The sequence below is a fragment of the Desmodus rotundus genome, chromosome 11, assembly GCF_022682495.2.
Source record: "Desmodus rotundus isolate HL8 chromosome 11, HLdesRot8A.1, whole genome shotgun sequence".
Classification (NCBI taxonomy): domain Eukaryota; kingdom Metazoa; phylum Chordata; class Mammalia; order Chiroptera; family Phyllostomidae; genus Desmodus; species Desmodus rotundus.
The window spans coordinates 7,311,791-7,324,150 of record NC_071397.1 but is presented as its reverse complement, the minus strand read 5'-3'; the positions used below and the strand labels follow the sequence as shown (position 1 = coordinate 7,324,150).

Genomic DNA, 12,360 nt, shown 5'->3' with positions numbered 1-12,360 from the left:
GACCTGATTCAGTCGCCTCTTCCCAACTCCCGTAGGAAAGAGATCTGCAGACCCTTCTAGAACAGCAGCCATGCCGCAGCGGAGCAGTGACGGCCTTCCCCAGCTGGTTGTGCCACCCGAAACACATCTTGCTCCGCTTAGCTTGATATTAAAGGCTGCCTCTTCTCTGAGCATGCAGTGACTAACCCTTAGGGAGAGTTTAGGAGTGGGCTCCCGGGAACAGGAAATTATCTGAGAGTAAACCTAACTGGTGGCTAAGCTACTGTGGTTCTGTAACAGGGTGCAGCCAAGAGGGGGGCCCCAAATAGGGATTTGTAATGGGGTCCAGAACTCAAGGTGTCCAGGAAATACTGGAAAAATATATATAGGATGTCCTCGCCTCCACAAGCCTGAGCTGGAGGAAGGGACACATGGAGCAGGGCCATTCAGAGCTGTTTTGTACAGCAACAGCTGTGCAGCTAACCTCTGGCATGGTCATTTAACATATCTATAACCTTTAACTGGTTTCATAGATATGTTAAATAGCTGTGGCCATGCTTTGGGCCAGGGGGATGGGAGTGACTTCCACCCAGGATGTAACTGGGAAGCAACTCCCCCTGGTTACAGAGCCTTTGTGACAGCTTGGAGATGATTGGCTCCGTGCCATGGGGCCACACCTGCCCAGACTTACTACGGCAGCCCAGTAAAGCTGGAAGAATATGGGAATGCCGGCAGGTATAACTGAGTGTAGGAGGAGTCGGAAACGGTGCTGCAGAGGGAGATGGGCGCTGGGATTTAAACCCAGGTGTGACAGCCAGACTCGGACAGAACCATGAGGCTTTGGCAGAGTGGGAACCCCGTGGCTTTGACAAGAGGGGGAGGACCACGCAGCTTTGGGGTGCTCCCTTCTGCCACGTGGCTTAGAAAGCAGGAGAGACTTTGCCTGGAAGAAAAGGGGAGAAAGGACTCTTGCTGGTGGGCTGTGAGAAGGTGCCACCTGGTTTTGGATTAACAGGAGGTCGCAGCAGCAACACAGCTGATGGTGCTGGGAGCCTGAATCACGGACTTCTACTTCTTTTCCCGAAATACGGGAGCCTGGACTAGGGCAGAGGGAGAAGGAAGGACTGTGTGTGTCTGTGGGTATTCTAAAGGACGTTAGTATTTTAATGAAGACATTAAGCCATGACTCTAAGTCCGTGTAACTTTTAAATAAATAATTCCTTTCCTTTTCACCAGTCTCTGGCATTGAGAGATGTCTCTCCATGGCAGCGGGCAAGGCAAACCTAGTGGGGGGGAACCCCCAGAGAGAAAGGGGGTTCTTTTTGGTAACAGTGTATCATTCACCGCCCCCCCGCCCCTGGGTCTGTTCTGTAACAGTCCCACAGCTCCAAGCGGCTATTGCTCACGTTTGCTCAAGTGGTTGAGCACGTGCGTCTTGGGCAGAACCCCTCCCCTCCCCTGTGCCTCAGGCCCCGAGGACAGTCAGCAGCAGGACACAAGAAGCCGTGTGATGGGAAGGACTCCCCTGCGGGCAGGGCTGGAGGTGCTGCCAGACCTCAGCACCTGCGGGAGTCACCGCTGATCCTTTCCTTGTCATTCAAGTCATGGATCCTTCTCCTCTGTGGCCACAGCCAGCCCGCACTTCCCTTACTGTGTGCGTGGATGAGTGCGTGTCGGGGTCCAGACCACAGAAGAGGTCTGCGTCTATCTCTGCCAGGCCTCACCTACCTCCGGAAACCTCCCTGAAGCAGTTCCCAGGCCCTGCAGAAAGGGCCACTCTCTGAAGGGGGAATCCGGGAGTGCTAGCCAGCCCCGGTGTCCAGCAGAGGGGGCCCATACCGCGCCCCCAGCCTGTCCCCCTCAGCATCCTGGACACAGGCTCCCTCATTCCACTCTGCTGACCCTGTTCTCACCACAGATGAGCCTCAGCCTCGCCTGCATGCCCCCTCCTGACTGCATGGGCTTCCCACCATCCTGACCACCTGCCTTTCCCAACTCCCTGCCCCCGCCCTCTGCCACCCTCGGGGAAGTACACCAAGGTGAGAGTGCAGGGATGTATTTTGAAGACCAGACACTACTCTGACTCCCCCCGGCGCCAGTAACAAGGCCTCAGGCAACATATCCTCATTTCAGAGATGAGAGAACAGGTGCACCTATCGGGCTGTCATGAGGACGAGTGAGACCACCCACATGGAGTGCTGCACACGGCGCTGGCACGTGATCCCCATGTAACAACAACCTGCTCTGGAAGTGGCCTGTTTGCGGGAGGTCCAGTCCCCCTTATCCTTGGGAGGCATGGTGCCAAACCCCCTGTGGATGCCTGAAACAGTGATACACTGAACCCTATATATACTATGTTTTTTTCCTATATGTACACGCCTACGACAAAGTTAAATTTATAAATTAGGCGCAGTAAGAGATGAGCAATAACTAGTAATAAATTAGGAAATTACAGCAATACACTATAACACAAGCTAGGTGAACACGGTCTCGCTGTCTGATGACTGACCTAAGAACGGCGACGTCTGCCAAGCAACCCAGGAGCGGGGAGCGTACACGCATGGACGTGCTTGACAACGGCATGCGCCACACCCCCAGGCGGAGTGCGGCAGGACGGCACGAGATCGCCTCCTACCGCTCAGAAAGGGGCACGATTTAAATTTATGGACTGTCCATTTCTGCAGTGTTCCATTCAATACTTTGGGGCCATGGCTGACCGTGGGTAACTGAAACCACGGAAAGTGAAAATGCCAGTAAGGGGGAATTATCGTGTCTTCGTTTTCTCAGCATACCTGCCCCAGGCCAGGGCAGATGCCGACAGGTCCTCCCTCCGCCTTACAGAGTCTGCAAGCTGAGGTGTGGGAAATGTGTCCGTGTTTGGCACGTGGGCTAATATAAAGTGCAGGTATCTACAGTAATCACCGTTTTAAATTCTGTCCTTGATTTTGGTTTTGTGGGGGTTTTCCTCTGCCCTTGTTCATGGACTCCCTCCCCGGCCTCCCCAGATGCCTCCCCTCTCCAGGCTTCCTCCACTCCCTCAGCCGTACCTTCCACTTTGGGCTTGGCCTCAGCCAGCCGCTCCTGGAACTTCTTCTTAAAGAAGAGGGCCTGCAGCCGCTGCTGGTAGTGGTCGATCCTGTGCACAGGGTGAGCTAGGTCAGGAGGCGGCCCCTCCCGCCCCAGCCCCAGGAGCCAGCTCCAACCCCGTCCTCAGCCTGCCCTCCCCGACCCGCCTGCTGCACTGGGTGCCCCAACCTGCTCATTTCGTAGAGGAAGCGGTCAGCGCGGGCCATCCGCTCGATCTCATGCTTGTGCTCCTCCAGGAGGTCGATGTCACTCTTCTCTGGGATGAACTTGAGGAGCTGCAAAGAGCAGTGAAGGTCAGACAGGAAACTGTGGGGAACCGATATGGTGGAGCGCACAGAGGCCCACACTGACGAGGCTCAGGATGGGCAGGCACCCCCTTAAAGGGCAGAGGCACCCTCGTGTGGCCTGTTTGCCTTTCAGCTTCCTGAAAGGGATGACAGAGCAACCTCTAGGTTGCTCTTCCCTTTTTCTAAATTTTTAAAATGAAAACATAACTTACAGACAGCAAAATACATTATTCGTAAGTGTACAGCCAGTGACTTTCTTCTTTTTAAAACCTTTATTGGAGTTTTATTTATATAAATCACATCCATTTTAAATGTGCAGTTCAATGACTTTTTACAAAACCGTCCTCCACCACCCAGACCAGATGCAGAAGACTTCCACCCGACAGAAAGTCCCCTCGTGTCACTGTGATCAGCGGATCCGCCCCTCCCCTCCAGATAGCCTCTCGACTGGATTTTATCACCTTGGAGTTGACCTGCCTGTTCCTGAACTTCTTATAAATGGACTCAAGGTGTGTGTCCCTTTGGTGTCTGCCTCATTGCATTCAATGCCTGAGATTCATTAGCGTTGTAAGTTCCGACAGTTTGTGTTTTGTTCACTGCTGAGTAGCGTTCTGCTGTAGTAGCAGACAACACCCAGTCCGTCTGTCTGCTTTCCTGTTGACAGACAGTCGGGTTGTTCACAGTTTGGGTGTCTGAGTGTATACCTAGGGGTGGGGCTGCTGGGCAATCGGGTAGGTGTACTCGTGTGTGTGGCCTTAGTGTGCACTGCCAATTTATTTTCCAAAGTAATTGTTCCAAGTGAGAATTCCAATCGCCCCACTTCCTAACCAGCACTTGGAATTGTCAGTCTTTTCGGTCTTGGCTATTCTGGTTCTGATCTTAGAACAGGCATTCACACACCTGTTTCTACTACATTTCTCTGATGACTAATAGGAATGAGCCATTTAGGAATTATTTTTCAGGAAGTAGTTGTTCAAATTTTTTGCTCATTTTTAAGTGCAGTTGTTTCATCATTTTCTCACTGATTTGTAGTGTTCTTATTCTGAATCTGAGATCTTTGCTGGACATACGTAAGGAAGATGTCTTGTAAAGTTTGGCTTTCTCTTCACCCTAGTAATAGTGCCTTTTGGTGAAAAGAGCTCAGAGTTTTAATGAAGTCCGGTTACTGGTGGTTTTATCTCATGTGTTCTAGGTTTCTCCTGAAGGACACAGCAAATTGAGGTGGAAGTGGCTTGGGGAAGATATGATTATGGGTCACTCTGACTTTGCCTTGAGACCCATGGGACTCCTGTCGGGGCCTCGGTCCCCTGGGAAAGATGCAGCCTTTCCTGGCCTCCCCTCAGAAACGTTGGCCCAGGGCATTTCTGTGCACCTCTCCCCAACTTCTCCGGCTTCTAGCCTGAGGTCTCGGTGACCTTTTGGCCTCTCTGGAGGCTGTTTGAAGGGGCACACTGCCCCCTAGTTTCAGCTGCCCTCGAGGGGCCTCACCTGTTCCAGCATGTCCTTGGCGAGGTCCTCCTGCTCGTCCATCTTCAAGATGGCCTGCCGGATCTCCTCGTTAGAAAGCTTCAGCCTAAGGCAAGAGCCCGCCCTGAGCAGCCTGGCCTGGCCCCTCTGCTCAGGATAGACCCCAGACCTTCTCTCTCCCTCATGCGAACGTGGGAGCACACTTGAGAGTCCTCCTCCTCAGCTCTTCTGCAAAGCCCCTCACACTAACTAACTTGGTTCACCCCATAAACTCAATGACGAGGTATTTTAGTCTCTGAGTAAAGACCTGAGTCTCTGGTCTGGTGCCCGAGTCTCCATCAGAGCTGACAGGGACATTTGGGAGTAAAGGAGCCAGCTTCAGTGTAGCCTGAGAGACACAGAGAGGGGTTTCTGATCTTCCTCCTTCCCCTCCTGCCTGAAATACCCGCAGCATCTCCCTGGGAGGGTGGGAGCACTGGCAGCTCTAAGAAGGCAGCTTCCTGCTTCCTTCATTCTCGGAACGCAGAATAGCTCTCAGTCTGTGACAGCGCCCCAGCTCCCACACAGCTGTTCCAGTCTCTCTTGCTGCCTGGAGAGTGGGGGAGAGGCCCTGCCCCCCCCACACACATGCACACACACACACCTTTTCTATCCCCTCCAGATGCACAGCCAATGGGACCCCTGGGGGGTCCTCTCCCCCACCATCAAGGAGGAGAAACTGAGGTCCTGGGGCCTTGGGGGAGGAAAGGGGGTGGTTGTCCCAGAGGCAGCCAGGGCAGCACTAAGAATAGTCTGGGAGGAGGTGCCCTCTGACCCTGGCCCAGGCAGGAGGCCCCGCACAGAAGCTTTGCTGTTAGTGCAGATACTGGCCTGTTTGTTCTGCAGCCGCGGGAAATGCTTGGGGGCTGAGATCATGCTGCTCTGTGGCCTAAGCCTTGCGGGGCCCTCCATGGGCTTAGAGCAACTCTACTAGCAGATGCTGACCAGGCTGGTCATGGGCCTCGAGACTGGGGCAGTTTCCTGTCTGCAGAGCCCCACACAGGGAGGGTTCTAGATTAGCGCCCCTCCCCTTTTCCAGCGGGCAGCAGAGAGGTGAGGCCAGAGACTGCTATCACCCCAGTCCTCCGGCACCTATCTCCCCCGGGTATCCAAGTTAACCGTCTTCTTCCGGGAGCCCCACCTCAGTCCTCTGCTTCCCGGGGGCCCATCCCCTACCCCCAGAAATGTATCTCGGGGCAGGGGACGAAAAGGCAGGGCCAGCATAAACATACTTGGAGAGAAGGATGATGCAGTTCTGAGCCCTCCGGCCATCGATGACTGAGAGCTCTTTGACCTTTCGGGAGGCCAGGTAGATGTCCTCAGTGGAGCCCAACTCTTTCTGCAACCAATGAGCCAGTTAGAAGGTTGCGGTGTGTGTTTTTGCCAATCCTCTCCTTGCCCCCTCCCTCCCACGAGTCCCCTCCCTCCCAACAAGCCCGTGCTCCTGGTGTAAGAGTAGAAAGGCAAAGAAAAAGGCAGGAGAGAGAGGAGCACAGTGGTCAGTCACTGACCCTAATAGGAGGCCTCTGGGACTTTACCATGGGCTAGAATGAGTTGGGGGGCAATGAAGAGCCCCCTTTTTTTAGAGATCGCCCTCTCTGGGCAAACTAGAGAAGGAGCTATTTTGATGGAGGGGATTTACTGATCCCTATGGCTTCGGGCAATGTGACATCTACACACCCCCAGGGAGTCAACCCCTCTCCCACCATCCCACCCAGACAGCCTCCCCAAATTTGTAAGTCCCCACGAGTCCACAGTTCCTGGGCTCCAGGAGACTTCAGGCACAGCCCAATGTGCCCTAGGTAGAGGGCATCCACATGTTCAGAGGCAGGGAAACTGAGGCAGAATTCCATGTAGAATTCTCTCCTCTGAGGTTTCAGTGGGCGTATTCCCAATAAATCAAAGATTCCTTCTGCCCTCTCTGGGGCCCCTGGTGTGGTAGACAGTGGCCAGCTCTTGCTCTGGGAGCTCCCTCCATGCTGTACAACTGCAGGGCCACCACTCACATCCTTACCTTCACGAACTGTGTCCAGCCTGTGCAGTCGTACTGGCCAGCCTGGTGCTGGACCCCCTCCCTTGTGTAAGACAGTAGACCTGGCAGCTTTCTCCTCACGCCAGTACACATTCACCTCCACTGCTGGCCAGCGTCTGTGAGCACTAACCCCCTCCTATACTTCTGCCTTCTCTTTGGGGACTGGTCCCAGCCCCTGGTGCCGCCCGGTATAGAGGGGTAATAAGGTGGAAAGTAGAATGGACACACCCGTTCTTTTGGGCCCAGTACAGGGCAGCAGCCCAGGATAGCAGGTAAAAGTTGGAGTGTCCAGAGCCCCATGAGTGACTCACCTGTTGGGAAGTATTAGTTATCAGCTCCTAGGCAGGCAGCAGCCACAGCCAACAGAGAATTAAACATGCACAATGTTAGCCAAGAGGTACCGGGACCAGGAATAGGAGAAGAGACGTAGGGACACCTATCTTCTACTCTGCTCATGCTCCATCCCAGGGAGACCCCACGGCTGGGGATGGAGACCTGTAAGCCGTGCCCAACAGGAGCCGCTTCTAGCAGACATGTACTCACAAGCCAAACAAAGCGGAGGACAGAGAGCATCTCCCACACACCTGGGCACAGTGGGACCACCCACCACTCCCCAGTCAGGGCAGACCAGGCTCTCAGCGCACCATCCCAGGCCTCCCTCTCCTCTGCTGAGAATCTGCCCAGAGGGCAGAGGGTGCTTCTCCACCCCAGGAGTTCAACTTTGGCAACAGGGAAGGAGACACTGAGGCAGAGAAAAGCACCATATCCCGGAATTTTGCCCCTGTTCCCCTGCCCCTTGCCTGCCTTTGAATCTCTACGGGGGGCTGCCGAGGAGGTGGAGCTCTCACCTGGTTCTCCCTTCCTGACCCTAATGGGGCTGAAATCACTGAGTCAGGTCCTCCATTGAACAGAGAGGGCAGGCCCCCAGCTGGAAGGACCTCCCTCTGCCTCACAATCCAGGCCCCAGGTAGCAAGAGGGGGTGACAAGGGCTGCACAGCCTCCAAGCTCTCTCTGCAGCTCTGCTGATGTGAATTCAGCCAGAGTCTGGGCAACCTCTGACTGACAGCAGCCTGGGCGGGCGAGCTTTGTCGGACAGGGTGCTGGACTGACCGGGCTCAGAGAGGCGAGGTGGGACAGGGGCTTTCCGTTGTAACTCTTCTCCACTCACCAAATGGGGAGGTCCCAGATCCAGCTTGTCCTCAACCCCAGAGCCTCGCTTTCCCCACTGGCTCTCATCCCAGCCCACCTCAGTATCCTGGAGACTGGGTGGGCCAGAACCCTGGCCCTGAGGAAGATGCTCAAGCTATATGGAGGCGTGTGATTGGAGCCATGCCCAATACACCCCTTGCACTCACTCCCTCCAGCCCTGGCACCCACTCCGGAGCAGCAATGTGAAGGAGCACCAAGCACTCAGAAGGGACTCCCTGTAGCGACTGCCTGTGCCTGTGCCTGCCTGGCATGGGCAAGGGCTGAAAACGTTTCCTGGAATCAGATGCCTTGAGCACCCACATTTAAATTTTATGAACAACCATCTGGTTTTTCTAGAACCCCCAAACAGGGCCACAGCCCTGTCCCCACCCTACTCTGTTGGCTAGTCCCCTAGCAGCAGTGACACCTGCCCTTAGCCCCACTGCGCTCAGGAAGGGTCAGCCTCAGGTCTGGACTTGTCAGAAAGAAGTGGGAGCCCAGTCACTACCTGCAACCGCTGCCCAGGACTCAGGAGGGCACAGACCCCACTCACTGGCACATGGGGAAGTCCTCAGGGCTGGAACCCTGGGATCAGCAGAGAAAACGTGGAAGAAAATAGCACAGCCCCAAGTGGAAACAGCCCCTGGGAGGCAGGCCAGAGAGAAAGCAAGCACTTTAAGGCCTTTGGCTGCTAATGCTTGAACTTGGGGGGAAGGCCCCTCGATGTGCCAGCTGCAATGCAGATTCCTGGGCCTCAATTCATTTCCTGACTCACATTCATTTGGGGATGAGGTCCACGAATCAGTATTTTTGGCAATCCCACAGGTACGTGGCATAGCTTGAGATCCCTGACTTGGGAATGCCCTGTATTCTGTCGCCAGCCCCACTCCCCATACTGCCACTTACTCAGTCATCTGTACACAGCGTCTGTACAGCAGAGCCCAGGGCCTCAGCTGGCCTGCCCAGGCTGGCTCCAGCCTCAATTCCCTAACGTGACCTGGAGCAACTCCACCTTCCTCGATACATTAACATCCTCTTCTACGCAACCCTTGGGGGCCTTGGGAGATGAGAGTATGGTGGAGGAAGTGGTTTGACAAGTTAAAATGCCTTCTAGGTGCAGTCCCTAAGGGCTGGGGCCAAAGAAAAAGCAGGGTCAACACTGGCCAGGCCCCCAGACTCCACCTCCAGTGGTCCAGGAGGAAAAAAATGAACAAAATTCTATTTCATCACTTAATGTATAAATACAAACTTCAATACAATGGGATGTCTCCCCTCACTGAGCTGCACACCTCTAATTCATGTCTACATCTGTGTTCCCAGGAAGCACATGGTACCTGATAAAGGGTGGGAGGAGGGAAGGGCCGAGGGTTGGGTTCAAGGGGCAAATGTGAAGTCAAGACTAAAAGTCAAGACCCAAGAGGCTAGAGGGGGCAGGGTCTTACCTGGTGCCTCTGATAGGCTGAAAACATTTTTTCAAAGTCCTCTAGGTCCAGAATGCGAAATACCTGCATGTCATCAATTTCATTCCATACGGTGCCAGGGACACGTTCCTAAGATTCAGGGCGGGGAGAGGGCCCACGGCTGGCTCAGTTCCTTCACTGTGGACACGGCCAGGGCCCCCAATCCCACCTGTCCCCCAGCTGCACACAATATGACAACCAGGCTTTCAGGCCTTTGGAAGGGGGTCGCTTCTTCCCCCTCAAACCCCAACCCATCCTCAGTCCTCTGCTGCAGGGTAGAGTCTAGAGACAACCCCCTTCTCCTCCTTCCCACGTGAGGCCTACACGTGTGTTAGAGAAATCAGTGGGTGTGCTGGAGTGATGGATGGGCAAGTATGAACTCCTTCCAGAGAAGCAAAGCCAACCCAGTGCTCTCGGGGCACTCTCCCTAAAGGTCGGGGTTGGCTCAGTCACTGGGAGGAAGCATGCCCACACATATTTGGGGTCCTCAAATCCTTAGCGCAGACGAGATTTCCTGTATCTGAGATGGTCATTTCGCCTCCCAGAGGTCTCCTTCCCACTTTCCCAGATTCCCAGAAAGTGGCCAAACGCCAAAGGCGGGGACATCCTGGCCTCTCCAGTGACTGATGAGGCCAGCAAGACTGCCACAATTTCCCATGGGTCAGATTCATGGAGGATGTCCCGTCCCTTAAGACTGGGATGGGCTGGGGAGTTTACATTCCAAGGTCTCTCAACTTAGGCATTGCCCTACCTCTGTATAGAACCCTTGCCTTTAACCCCCACCCCAGGGGTCTAAGGAGAAGCTATCAGCCAAGCCAGGAACACTCCGGTGGTCCTGCAACACCCCACAACGGCTTAGAGGACAAGAAGCTAGATAGAGCCCCTCTCCAGATGCTCTACCCTTCTCCTCCCAGGAATCTTCACCTCATCTAGAGCTTTGCTGTCTTTCAGACAGACTCTCCCCACCTTCTTCTGACTGCAGGGCAGCTGGGGAACCTTCCCAACACTGCCTCCTCCTCCCTCCATCTCCCCTTTAGCAAGGCATGGAGAGAGAAACATACTTTACACTCATTTTTATTTTCTTAAACTCTGGAAAAGGGGAGGCTAGGCCAGAGCAGGGGGTGGGGACATTCCTGTGGCCTTCCTAAGGCCAGGGACCCTCTTGCGGAATGCCTGGCTGGGACGCTCAGAGCGGCAAGGGATACAGGCAACTGGCCAAACCCAATACAGACACATTCTTTTCATGGCAGGAGCAACCACTGCATGCGTGTGCACGCACTCGCAGGAGCCCACGCAGGGGAAGGGAGGGGGTCTGCGGAGAGGAGCAGGCTCCCGGCACGGGGTGAAAACGGGCAGAGGGGAGATGGTCGGGACTTGAATTGCAGAAGGCAGGGGAGAGAAACTTCTATTTCAGTCCCCACTTAAATTTAGGCCTGGGGTGGTGGTGGGCGCACTGGGAAAGCCCAGAGAGGTGAAGCGTCCCCTTGCTCCTAATTGCTGGTGAGGCCAGGTTGAGAAAAAATGGGCTGGAATGAGAGAGTGGGATGTTGAACACTAGGAAGAAACAAGAGACTGAGCGTCCAGTCTCTCCCGCACATCTTCCCAAACACTCCCTTCCCCCTACTCGCCACCAGAACTCTTGGTAGAAGTGTGGCCAATTCTAGAGCCGGACAGAGGTACATCCATGCCTAGTGCTCTCCACACCCTAAATCTCACCCAGTCATCTTGATGTGCCCGCCACGCACACTAACCCTCACATTCAATTTTTATGCCGCTCTGGCCAAGGTCTCATCACCTCCAGTCTGGATTCCTGGAGTGTTTGTCCCGCTAGAGACACCTTGAGTGTGCCAAGGAACCCTTCTCAAAAGCACATTTCACTAGGCTTCCCTCATGCAGCACTTGGGGTCAACGAGACCAAGCTGGCTTGCTCTCCCTCAGCCCCGTCACTCTGTGGAACTGTTGACAAATGGAGGGGGACTCCATGTCACATAGGGAAACTGAGTCCCAATGATACTTACTGAGTGAAAGTGTGGATTAAGCGAAATAGCACAGTTAAAACACACATGTAGTACCACCAACAATAATCTATTATTATTATTATCATTAAGACTTTGTATGTGTCAGTCACTGGTAAAAGCATTTTATATATATTAAAACCACCTTTGATACAGATGTCCTAATTACCCCCGTTTTACAGATCAGGAACCTGAAGGCCAAATGACGAAATAATCACTAGTCATGCAAGCAAGAGCTCGGGACTGGGATAACAGATCCACAGATATTTCCCGACGCCCCTCCACCCATCCTTGCTGAGAAATGTCGGCAGCTCCTGTAAACGCTCCCAAATGCCCATTTCGTCAAACTTGCATTTTCCAGTCTAGGAACAAAACTCTAGTCTTCTCTGGGTCCCTGCAGAATTCACATAGACTTTATTATTAGTGGACCCCAGAGGAAATCCTAAGCTCTATGTGATAAAAATGTTGCAAAAATATTACTTGCCTTGTCTGTCTTCTTTGTTAAGGTGCCTAATTGACATTTCATGACACTTTTAAAATTATAAATTGTAAATATAGGAGACAAGAACTGTATCTTTTCATCACGATGTTAAGATGTATTACTTCTGATCATGAACAATGACTGTTTCCACATAGTCCGTGGCCCCTGGTTCTTCAGAGGCAGGCCCCTGCCTGCTCGCACGCTCTTGGCCTTCCCGGCTTGCCTTGTGGCCACGGAGAAGCAGCCACAGGGCACAGCTGTGCCATGCAGCTGTCACAAAGTTTAACAGTGTTGCTTCAAAATGCTGCTAACAGGTGGCTCTAT

The 12,360-nt window shown here is 53.7% G+C and overlaps 1 protein-coding gene across 3 annotated transcripts in view; it reads right to left on the bottom strand.

Moving 5' to 3' along the window:
• The window catches only part of DAAM2 (dishevelled associated activator of morphogenesis 2), a 109,380-nt gene that overhangs the window by 9,379 nt on the left and 87,641 nt on the right, over positions 1–12,360 (bottom strand). For 2 of the 3 annotated variants that reach the window (XM_053913472.2, XM_024557826.4), the window contains exons 15-20: positions 9,523–9,630; positions 7,203–7,229; positions 6,092–6,198; positions 4,842–4,926; positions 3,235–3,341; positions 3,027–3,115 (exon numbers count right to left, since the gene is read on the bottom strand). In XM_053913472.2, coding sequence (XP_053769447.1) covers positions 3,027–3,115; positions 3,235–3,341; positions 4,842–4,926; positions 6,092–6,198; positions 7,203–7,229; positions 9,523–9,630 — 523 coding nt within the window. The remainder of the gene's footprint in view (positions 1–3,026; positions 3,116–3,234; positions 3,342–4,841; positions 4,927–6,091; positions 6,199–7,202; positions 7,230–9,522; positions 9,631–12,360) is intronic. The other variant, XM_071219653.1, reaches the window with a different exon arrangement.